Genomic DNA, 12,029 nt, shown 5'->3' with positions numbered 1-12,029 from the left:
TTATAACGAAAGATAACCATTCTGTTCTTCCTCTGGGAAAAATAGCTGTTCACGTCTGTAGACACCCTGCTATTTCCTTTCTAGAGTTTTCTTTTGAATGGATTCTTTTTTTAAACTTAAATTTTTATTTACTCTGCCAGATTTTTCTTTTCAAATCGCTTGAGCAGCCTTAAAGCAGTGCCCTCTACCTTCCCCAAACCACACAACAAAGTTTGTCACGCATTTTTCTGGCATGCATTGCTGCAGTCTGCAGATTAACCAGTAAGGTATTTGTGTACATAGGATACTGATATTGCTATTAGAAATTAATCTTCAATTTTACCTTCTTTTGTTTCCAAGGTGGAAAAAGAAAAAAGACATCTTGTGGTTAATCTTTGAGGTTAATCTTTGAGACATCTTTGAGGTTAATCAAACGGTGCTATTACCTTTGGTAGTAAAACAATTAGAAAAAGCTATTACAAATAAAACTTTTTCAGTCCTACAAACATATTTTACAATTTTGAAAGAAAACACTACACAGTTTATTTTCCTACTGCAGATACTGCAGGGAAGTTATGTTAAGCAAGAAAGGTTTTTGCTTTCAATCTTTCTCCATATGGGCTGTTCTCAGAGTGTACTGAGAATGTGTTTGCTGAGGTCTTTAAAAGAGAAATTTTCAGTTGTGCTTCTTACAGCTGTAGTGACCTCTTTACCAGGATTGACACACAGTGGCTTTCTGCCACTATACCCTAAGCACATATGGAGACACAACACATTGCTGACTTTCTTTCAAACCGCAGAAATTAGTTCTTTTAATCCTTATATCTGTCATTAGAGTAGAAGGCAATAATGTGTGACAGAAGTGTTTAAACCTCTTGAACTATTTAAACCACTTGAGACTATGTCTTCCATACAAGTTCATGGCTAAGGGGGTACCTCAGAAGGAAGAGAGTAAATACTGCTGTCCACCACTTACGTTTGGCATATCCCATATAGAGGTGGGAGCTATGTATGGAGGTCTTCTATTTGTAAAAGAGAGTGATTTTGTCTCATTTATTTCTCTTCTAAGAAGAGAGGGAAAACAACTACAAGATACAGACAAGATGGACAGTTTGAAAGAGGAGTAAAATAAAGCAGGTTAAATAAGTTTACATATAAATTGCCCATGTAAACTTTAGGTAATAATAACTTTTCATAAGTAATGGAGCAAATGTTAAATCTAAAATGATTTTCAGAAGTACAGATTTCCCACAATAGTCATATTATTTAAATTTTGTTTTTATTTAAATTTGAGTATGAAGCTTCACACTTTTCTTTAATTAAATTGCAGATCGTGTAGTTTGTTTGTTTTTTTCCCCCAAATAAAAGATGGGTTTAATAATAGTTGATGTTGTGAAATCATCTTGAATCTAAAATTTGAATTACTGATGGATTTTCAGAACTACATATAATTCTAGAAGTTACAAAGGTTTTGGTTTTAGTAACACCTGTTGCACTTCACTGATCTCAGTCTGGGGCAGGACTGAGTGTATGAGCATAAGAATTGGCTCTGTGGACAGTAGTGAAGGAGCAAGGTAGTGCAGTTGGCCTCCTACTGCAGTAGCTGTGATTCCTCTGCAAGGAAATGCTGGTAAGACTGTAAGGACATAAGGAGCTGGTCTCTCTTGAAAGAAAGGGGTATATTTATCCAAGATCTGGTTGGATCAGTGCCCAGTAAAATCAACAGAAAAGGCATATTCAGTCGAATGTCTGTGAAGGTTAATAGATTGCACATATAATTACCTTCCAAAATAAAACCGTACATAGAAATGCAAACGGTTATAGAGCCAGATGTTGCAATAATGCAAGCAGAGTGTAAAAATGTTTGTAGTGCAACATTAAAAATTAAGACAATAAAACTATTTCTTAGTTACGATACCATTAATGCATATTATTACCCAGGTGTATCAATGAATAAATATGTGCTTATAAAAATGTTATAGGATGGTTGGCAGTTACAACTACTGCTCTGTAAATGATGTCTGTATGCCTCCATAATGAAACCAAGTGCCCAAGGGGAATTTCAAGCTCAGAGTTCCTCAAAATTTGCTCTACAAGCACAATTGAAATTTCTTTATCTTTTGCAGGTGGCTGTGCTAGCTCCGATATGAGCTATTTTTATGGGGTGGGCACATTATTTTCTATCACTTAGCACCAAATGCTGTAGATTTTTTTTTAATCCCACACACCTAAAACGGAGCTTTTTGCTGACTTGTGGTGATATTTTAAAGAATGAAAGTGAAAAAGATGTGAAAAAAGATTTGGTTTGGATTTGAACACTGCCAACCTACTGCAAATTTTTCAGATTTGTCTGATTAGTGATAGAAATAGCTCCAGTCCTTTCAATAATTAATACATTCTAGTCTTAAATTTCTCCTTTCTTGCATCAAGCATATCCATTTGCCACCACTTTTTTGATGCTTTTTTTGGTTGTTTTAAAAATGGCATTCATCACCATTATTCTTTCTTAACTTCCTAACAGAACACTTACAGGGCAGCTAGAATGAGTCAGTGCTTTCCACCAATGGCTGCTATAAAGATATTGCAAACGGTGTTTTAGATGCCCTTTACATGATTCTTAAAAGCATTCTGAACACAGGTACAGGACTGTTATTGTTAACCACTAGATGCCACCGTTGCTCCTCTAAAAGTGGTCCAGTCTGTGTCTTTGTGCATTAAACCCCTCAAACCTTCAATAGATTTCTCTGCAGTGTATCAAAATAGTGGAATAATATTGAACTAAAAATATAATGCAGATAGATACACACTAAAAATATAATGCAGATAGAGATTCAATTTCTTTATAAATTATTTTGATAACACATCACACCTTGGGGTCCATTTTCAACTCCAAAGTGTGCAAAGGGTTTATGGTCACCTCTCATGGGTTTACCTGCTCTTTTTGTGACAAAAATAAGAGCTGTCAGATCTGAGGAGCTGGTGCAGCTGACACTGACTGGAGTCATTTCAGTATATGCAAAAGCAATGGAGGCGGCTTGCACCTCTGCAACCTCAGAGCACTTAAGCTGTCTGAAAATTTAGGACACCATTATGATAGGGCTGTGTAGGTCTCAAGGAGCCCTTTCTACTGGAGGTTGTACTGCACATGACTCACCAGGGCCCAGCAACTCCCAGCTGTTTGCAAGGAGCTGGGGGGAAGGGATGGGAGATAGTATTTTTAAATGCAAGCCTCACATGTAAAGCTGACATGCTCACAATACTGGTAATTCCCAATGCCATTGTAAAAGCGTTCTGGAGGACATCCTTTCCACTTAGCTTGGCTGTTAGTAGCTTGGAGAAGACAGACTGAGGATCTGCCACCTTGTCGATCACACAACATTTCAGGTGGTGTTCATATGCCCAGACACAATGCTTGGGTTGTTTTTAGTGGTGACAGCTGGTATGAATACCTAGTGCTTTACTGATTGGTGTTATAAATGTGCCAGCCTGTGTGCACATGGAGAGGAAATTAACGATGGAGTGCTTTGAAAGGACACTCAGTCCTGGGGAAGCCATAGGGTATGCTTCCTGAACCTGATGCTTCCACATCCCAAAACCACAAAGAGCACACAGCCTGCTCACTGCATGTGGCGGAGTCACATAGAAAAACTACAAATTACTTCAGTAAGTGGCCTCTCCACAGCTAAAGACTATGCAGAGTAAACTGGCTTTGTTAGGTGGGTAAAGCGGTATTTGTCTTTTTCCAAAAAGGCTTGAAATTTTTCCTCTCACTGTTCCCATACTTTTGCTAACATCACAGAATACCAGCCTCCATACTCCTCGTCCCACCTTGGCATGTGTCTGACAAGTGATAAAGTCACAAGAAGTGATAGACAACGCCACAGATTAGCTACAAAAATGGGTGGTTTTGCTGAAAACTATTAAATATATGTATTTGCTACTAGATCTGTTGTATCAATATATTTCACTGAAACAACAAATGGATGTGAGGACCAATTTTTGGCTTTTGCTGGAGATAGACATCTTGCATAATTAAATAAGAGATGCATGTAAATATGGAGAATATGCAGGCAACCTTAAACTTCAGAATTAAAACTGTCCCTGTAGGCACAGTGTCCTGAACATTTAATTCCTGCTGTCAGTCATCCTGGGCTGTGGACAGTGCCATTACCCAGAGGTCAGGAGAATGAGGAAGCAATGCTCCAGCATCTTGGAGCTCATGAGAACCAAAACAAAATTAACGATACCGGTAATACTAACACTACTAATACTGCAATATACTCAAGTCGTGGGAATCCACGCCATGGGAAAAGGCACTCTTTGCTGGGGAGTTGTTAACTGTCGAGGGCAGAAAGCAGAGTCCAGAGAGAGGGCAGCGGAGAGGGCTTCTCTCCTCCCGACACCACACGCCGGACCTGCCTTCCACGACCACCCCTCCGGAGGAGACGACCGGACGGGACGGTCCTGTCCGGCGCCCGGTGGCCGCCCTCGGATGATGCGGAGCCGTGGCCGCTGATGAGCCCCCAGCCTCGCCTGCTGCGACAGCGGGTTCGGGACGCGCAGAGCAAAGCGAGGTAGCCGGGGGCAGCCCCACCGGGCCGCACCCCTCCGCACCGCCCGGCGGGCGGCCCCGGCCCCAGCGGGCAGGAGGGTCGCCAGCGGGCGGCGGGGCCGGTCCGGGCGCCGAGGCCGCGGTGCGGGGGATCCGCGAGAGGCATCTAAAAAAATCGCTTCCTTCCGGAGCGGCGGCGGCGGCGGCGGCCGCCAGCTCTTCGGCGCAGCTCGGGCGCCGGCGGCGCCCTCCTGGGTGAGGCGCTCGGCAGCCGCGGAGGAAGGCAGCGGGCGCTGCGCGGGCGCCGGGGCGGAGGAGCCTGAGCGGTGGGAGGGGCGGGGAGGGACCAGCCGCCGCGGGGACAAGGTGCCAGCGGAGCGGAGGCGCCGCCGCTCGCGCTCCGCCGCCCTCCCGCCCGCAGAAGTTTGACTCGGGAGCAGCGGAGCCGCCCGGGCCGCCGCGGCGGGGCAGGGACCCGCGGCGGGAGACGCCGCACCTGAGGCCGCCGCGGGACGGGAGTCGCCTCTAGCGGGACGCCGGCGGCGGTAGCGTTGCTCCGGGAGCCGCCCCGCCCGCGACATGGCAGCGCGATCCCGGAGACCCTGGTTGAGCGTGGTGCTGGGGCTGGTGCTGGGTTTCACCGCCGCCTCCTGGCTCATCGCCCCTAGAGTGGCCGAGCTCAGCGAGAAGAAGCGGCGTGGCGCCAGCCTCTGCTCCTACTACAGCCGCGCGGCGGGGCCGGGGGCGGCCCGGGGCGCGGCGGCGGCGGGCGGGCAGCAGGCGCCGCCGGAGGCAGCTGCGGTGCTGGGCGGCACGAGTTTCAGGAGCAGCCCCTGGGAGCTGCCGCCGGCGGCGGCGGAGGGCACGGTCTCCAGCCCCGCTGCCGGCGGGGAAGGGGAGCCGGAGGAGGAGGACGAAGGCGGCGAGAAGCGGAGCGGCCGGCCTGGCGGCAGCCACAACGGGAGCGGGGACTGGGGGGGCGGCCAGGGCTGCACCAAGCCCCGCAACTTCCTCTACGTGGGGGTGATGACGGCCCAGAAGTACCTGGGCAGTCGGGCGGTGGCGGCGCAGCGGACGTGGGCGCCCTCGGTGCCGGGCCGCGTGGAGTTCTTCTCCAGTCAGGGCTCCGCCGCGCCCCCCGGGGTGCCCCCGCTGCCCGTCGTCGCCCTGCCAGGAGTGGACGACTCTTACCCGCCGCAAAAGAAGTCCTTCATGATGATTAAGTACATGCACGATCACTACCTGGACAAGTACGAGTGGTTCATGCGGGCGGACGACGACGTCTACATTAAAGGTGACCGGGGTGCATCCTGCCGGCGGGAGGCAGGGAGGGAGGGGAGCAGTGTCTGGGAGCCTGGAGGAGTCCCATGGTGGGTCCGGGGGAGATTCGGTTACCTCCTGGGGCGGGGGAAGCATGGGCTACCTCGACCTGCCACCGCCCCGCCGGCGTTTGCTTCCAGTCCCATTGTGCGGGGCATGGGCAGGCGCCCCATCTCTAAGGGAGCCCCGATGTGCCCGGGCCGGGCCGTCTCTGCGGAGTCCGCGACTCATTGGAGAGCCGAAACTGCGGGTTGGACCACGCCGGGCACGGTGAGCGGTCCGGGTGCTGCCGTCCCCGCCCTCGCTTCCGTGGCGACCCACCCGGACGAGCCTCCGCCGTGGTCCAGCGGAGAGGGTCTGGTCCGACCCGGCGCGGCGGGCAGCGGGGCAGTGCCGGACTCACCGCAGGGTGTCTGTCAGTCCCGCCTCGCCCCGGCCCCCCCGGGGGGGTCGGTGCGGGGCTTCTCGGGAGCGGTGCTGCTGTCACCGGTACCATCTCTCCCCCTGCCTCGACCCTAAGCTGGGCGAGCGCAGCCGCCGCGGGCTCCGAGTGAAGCTGCAGTTGAGTGCAGCGAATATCTCTGGACAGCACCAGCCCTGCTCCCGTGCGAGTTTCATAGCAGCGTTAGGACGTGATGTTCTGCAGCCTGATTTCTTTTGGTCTGCGCTTGAGGCTGGATTGTTCGTGCTATGTCCCATGCTTAAGAAAGATAAGCTGAAATTGTAAGCATAAGCCCAGGTTGGGAACTTGGTTGCTTACACTGTTGTAGCTTCATTGTAGGTGGCTGTACCCTTCCTTATTTGTTACTTAATTTTGAGTCGTTTAATAGGCTGCCTGCTCATCAGCTGTCATTCACCTGTCAAATACTTGCCCATGTACACATGTATATATGTGCATATATTCATTTGCAGATATAAAGGTGTGTTTTGTTTGAGCTCATTTCGAAGTTGTACTGAACCTGTCTTAAACTGATTACATAGTACTAAATTACTTATCTGTAAACTTCTAATTTCAAATAAATATCAGACAAAATTTCTTAAAATAGCTAGCTAAGGGGTTTGGAGCAAAACTGTGTAAACATGGTAGCACTGGAACTACTTTGAAATGAACAGGAGTTTTACTTTCTTTCCAAGGATTAGTCTGTAGTCAAATATGTTTTTCTTGGTTAATTTACATTTGCTCTGGTATTTTCAAAAATTAATCCTATTAAAATCTTAACTGGCCTTTCCCCTCCACTTCCTTTCCTCCCCAATCTTGAACTATATTGTCCAAATTGTCCAACTTTAGAGACAGTTTTATACTAGCAAGTGAGTGCTTTCCATCAGTATTGTTTGAACAGAACAAAGTTTACTGTTAAAAGTTAAGTTTTGACCATATTCCAGCTTTTGGCTGGAAGGAAAATGTCATTGTAATGTTAATTTAAAAAAAACCTGTTAACTTGTCCAAGGATGTTTTCGGTGAGGTGTGGGATATTGCTTTTGAAATTATTTCCTGTGACAGTCTCAGGTACCTGGTATATTTTTATAAAAGCCTGAAGTACAGGAAAAGAGATGGCTGGCAGCGTGGTCAGAGAAATAACAGTAATCTTGTCTTTTTGACAGGTGAAAAATTGGAGGAGTTTCTTCGCTCACTGAACAGCAGTAAACCTCTGTATTTGGGGCAGACTGGTCTGGGTAATATTGAAGAACTTGGAAAACTCGGGCTGGAGCCTGGAGAAAACTTCTGCATGGGAGGGCCGGGAATGATCTTCAGCCGGGAGGTTCTCCGGAGGATGGTGCCACATATCGGTGAATGCCTTCGAGAAATGTACACCACTCATGAGGACGTGGAGGTGGGCAGGTGTGTCCGCAGGTTTGGAGGAACTCAGTGCGTTTGGTCCTATGAGGTAAGTGACAGGCCAGACTGTAGTATGCTATTTGTTTACATAGTTTTTCATCTTGCAAGGTAAGTAGCTATATCTGCAATCTCTTTCCATCTTAATTATCTTTCAATGCTTGCATCAGAATGTGAACTGCAGACTGTAAGGAAAAAAGAGAGGAAAATATTCACATTATATTGCTGTAATCACATTTATTTCTACTTCTGTCTTTCAGTTTTCATTGGTGACAATTACTGCAGCCATGTTGTAAGCGTTGCTACGCTGTAATTTGCCTAGAGCATTACCTAGAGGGTTTCAAGATAATCCTTGACTGGAAGCTGTTGTATTTGATACTTATGTTCTGTTCAGGTCAGATGTTTTTAAGCAGATCTTTCTAAGGTGGGATATGCACGTGGCATATCTGTTTGCTCTGCATCACAGTCTCTTAAAATACATTGTGGCATTTGAAGAATTGCCTGTATTTTCTTAATTACTCCGATGTATTTTATTCAAGTTCGTTATTGATGAAAGCAGAAATAGGTGTTGTTTGGTTGGGGTTTTTTTTGTACAGAAATGAAATTTGTTACACTGCCTTTCTATGAGACAACTTTAATAGTGTTTTTCTTAGTGTAGAACAGTGTTAAAATGTATTAAGAACACATGCAGTGTAACAAATTTTCCTATGCAAATTTTCCTATGTAACAAATTTTAGGAACTAATTATTTCATTCAGTGGTAGCATTTTCTAAAGTAGTAAGTATCTGTTGCAGTACCCAAAAAGTTTATCTGCAATGCCATAACTAAAATTCATGCTGGTTTCTCTGGGAATATTGTAGTTATTTGCAAGACTATCTTTGTAGATAAAAATAGACTGAGCATACAACTACGAGAAAGGGAAAAGGTTGATAGCTAATATGATGGATATTATTTCACTTATTTTGACCTGTTCTGTAATATTAATATGTGCTTGCCCTTGTGGCACTCCCTCATTAAAAAGGAAAAATCCATTTAAATGGGCCACAGAAAGAGGTTATGTGTTATTTAGTGTCAAGAAGCTAGAAAAAACAATTAATTTTGTGGAATAGCATTTTTCTGAATGGCCCAGGGAAAGGTGACCATTTATAAATGGGTTTGTTAGTCTACAGTGTGTGTAAACAGGTGAAGAAAGAAAGAAAGTACTGCATACTTGGTGCTAGTTAGGTAGAAATCTTAGAGGGGCAAATCTTCTTTTTACTTAAAATAGAAAGACGCTTTTTGTGACTGTTTCATTACGTGTTGTAAATGCCACTGCAAAGTAATACATCTGTTGCTCTGGTAGAGCAGGGAAGACATTTATGGTGCTGATGGAAATCGATGTCAGGCTATGTAGTTCTTAATCAGACATCCAAATTGCACAGTACATTGTCAGCCTAATCTTACTGTCTGATGTGTTTGGGCTGTGTCTGTACAAAGCTATTTTCCAATCCTTATTGGCATGTGATGCTTGCTGATCTGTATCGGGTGTCAGTATTATGGTTCTGCCTTGACAGTGGTATCTTAGAAAGAGTTTTGGCTTTGTTTTTATGGCTTATCTTGGGGAGAAATCTGTGGAAGGGAAGAAAACTGATAATAGATAATATTGTCACTATGGTTAGAGTTTATTTTGATGTTGAATGTCAGGAAGTGTTGACTCCAGGCACTGATCTTGAGGGGCATGGAGTGAAAAAATACAGTTTGGGAGACTGATTTATATGACTGCCCAGAAGCTCAGGTTTTCATGGTAGGATTGGAGCCTGAAAACAAACTTTTTGAAAAAAACTCATGTTTGTATGGGATCTGGAATAGAGTGACACCAGTCTTGGTTGTCAGTTGCTCTTGAAGGACCTACCTAATAAAGAATAGGAGAAGAAAAAATTTGTTGGGCGTTGCAATAGTCCCTACTCATTTCTGACCAGTATTTCTGTCTGATTATGAAGAATCTTTGACTCTGATGCCAGTGCGGAAGCTGCTTGGGAAAATACAGATGATTAAGACAAAGCTGCTTAGGATGTTATCCCAGCATTAAACCTATGTAGATGGGGAGGAGTGAAATAGGGTGTCTGGAAAGAGAAGCTGCATTTGTGCTTTGGCATAGTTTGTGCTGTGCAACAGTGTGATACTCCACCTGAGCAGATCTGTGTGTTGCAGATTACTAGATTATTTGGTGACAAGAGTAACTTTTTCTTTTTCCCCTGGGGCATTGAAGCTGTTTCTGTATGCTTTTTCATACCTGTGTTAGATCAGAAACACTGTGTGCTAGAAGGGGAATATTCCCTCAGATACATGTGCACAAAATCTAAGATTGGGGCCAGGACTTCCGGTATAGCCAGTTGCACTTCTGTCCTGAAGTCCTCTTGTTGTATGTAAGTATTAAACTGAGTCCTGTTGAGCTGCAAGATTATTATGAACTTAGTTGATTTTGGTAGGATGTATAATTTCTATTTTGTAGGTGTTGCTAAAGACTAATATAAGCTGGAAACAATTATATTAAAATTTGTAGGAGCTTTTTAGCTCCAGAAGAGCTGAATCAGTGTTGTGTCATTTTTTAACTAGATTTCTTTTTTAAGAACTGGATCGGAAAGTCAAAGAGTTGCTGAGAAAACCTGAAATGCTTGATCTTTGCTGGGTGGCTCGGCTGGTGTAGTTAAGACTGGCTGCCTGTCAGTTTGTTCTGCTGCTACTTAGAGTTAGCCTGTAAGCATATGGTAGCTTATATGCGTAATCCTTGCTGACAAGAAGAGGGTTGCAACTTTGGCTTTTTTAAAAAAAATTGTTGGTTTTTTTTGGAATTTTTTTTGTTGCAAGAATGAATAAGAAAAGAAATTTATGAGCCTGTGGTGAGCCACTCTTATGTTTTGAGCTTTCTAGAGTTAAATTCTAGTTATGCCAGATTTGAAGCCAGGTCTAAAGACTAGGTCTCCCACGTACCAAGTGACTCACAGCTGAGGTGATGAGCCTCTCTCTGTCTCTGCTGGTGGAGCTCCTCCACTATAAATAAAGAATTAGTCATTAGGTTGCTGAGAGAGTGACTCTAATGACAATGTTTTTAGGGTCCTTGTGAAAAATGGAGAACTGAAAGAGGAGGACACTTAGGTTGATGTCTCTTGTTAGTTGCTGTCCTGTTCTGCCGTACTTGTGCAGCCCTGTGGTGAGCTGGAACAGGGGCAGGATCCACTTTGCTAAGCATGAGCATCAGGAGAAAAGAGGTGGTCACAGCCAGGAATAAAGGACCAGAAAGGTGTTAAAAGTGCCATCTTGACAGCAGCTTACATTCAAACTGTCTGGAAGCAACAGCTGAACTGTAGCTTAAATCTAGTCCATTTCCTTTCTTCAGGAGAAAGTATCTGCTAGAAATGTATTTTGAATGGTTCATTTTCTTTCTACAGAAGATCCACCCTTGTTCTTTTATAATTTTTAAATTGTTTTCATTTATCCTCCAGTTTTGATGATGCTGTAATGATTGAGCTATAGCAAACCTGACAAATTTGTCTAAAGCATCTCTGTAAAAAGCCTGTTAGTTTTTGTAAGGTCATAGTGTCTTCAGCTTCCCCAAATCAGAAACTAAAGATTAAAAGGGCCTTTTGATTTGTTTTCAGAATCCGTATTTCAAGCTATTACTTTCTTCCACTAATTTTAAAGCATTCAAATGTTCTTTTAAAGGAACGAAGAAATTGTCTTGATCGTAGTGAGTCATATGTGTTCTATTCTTTTGAAAACAGAAATATAGTTAACAACCTGAGATGCGGTGTACTTCCTCGTTTTGGTGTTTAAGAGGGACTTGAGTAAAGAGGACCATTTGAAATAAAGGGCTGATTGTTTTATCTCTCCCCCCCTCCCCCCTTTTTTTAAAATATATTTTCAGTTTCAGAAGACGGTTCTGTAATTTATAATCTGAGTTTTTAACAGATCAAATAGTGTAGTTCCACAAAATTACTAAATAAAATGCTATGTATGAAATAAGTGGCTCTAACAATTGAAGCAGACATTGTCACGGTGTAAGTACTATCAGAGAATGTGATTTTTTAGAAAATGAAAAATGACAAATGCAGCATAAAGCATCTAAAGACAATTCATTGGTGTATTTGTAACATATATTCAGATGCTTGTAAAGCTTTTCTTTTTGTAGCCTTTTTCCCCTTCTTATGGATGAAAATCATACTGGATATCCTAAGGTAGAAGAGAGTCATAAGGATTATCAAGTCCAGTGTTTGCTACATTCACCTTAAAGTTAAAAACTACATTCCTCCAAAGCATCTCATACACTATTGATCCTTTGGTATTGTGTATGTTGATGTTGAAAGA

The 12,029-nt window shown here is 44.3% G+C and overlaps 1 protein-coding gene across 1 annotated transcript in view; it reads left to right on the top strand.

Moving 5' to 3' along the window:
* Positions 1 to 4,913: 4,913 nt before the first annotated feature.
* CHSY3 (chondroitin sulfate synthase 3) overlaps positions 4,914 to 12,029 on the top strand; it is a 141,665-nt gene continuing 134,549 nt past the window's right edge. Inside the window, exons 1-2 of the mRNA XM_069001961.1 lie at positions 4,914 to 5,825; positions 7,454 to 7,737. Coding sequence (XP_068858062.1) covers positions 5,111 to 5,825; positions 7,454 to 7,737 — 999 coding nt within the window. The 5' untranslated portion in view covers positions 4,914 to 5,110. The remainder of the gene's footprint in view (positions 5,826 to 7,453; positions 7,738 to 12,029) is intronic.

This window comes from Aphelocoma coerulescens (assembly GCF_041296385.1).
Source record: "Aphelocoma coerulescens isolate FSJ_1873_10779 chromosome Z unlocalized genomic scaffold, UR_Acoe_1.0 ChrZ, whole genome shotgun sequence".
Lineage (NCBI taxonomy): Eukaryota > Metazoa > Chordata > Aves > Passeriformes > Corvidae > Aphelocoma > Aphelocoma coerulescens.
Note: the sequence above shows the minus strand (reverse complement) of the source record. Positions and strands in the feature narration are given on the sequence as shown.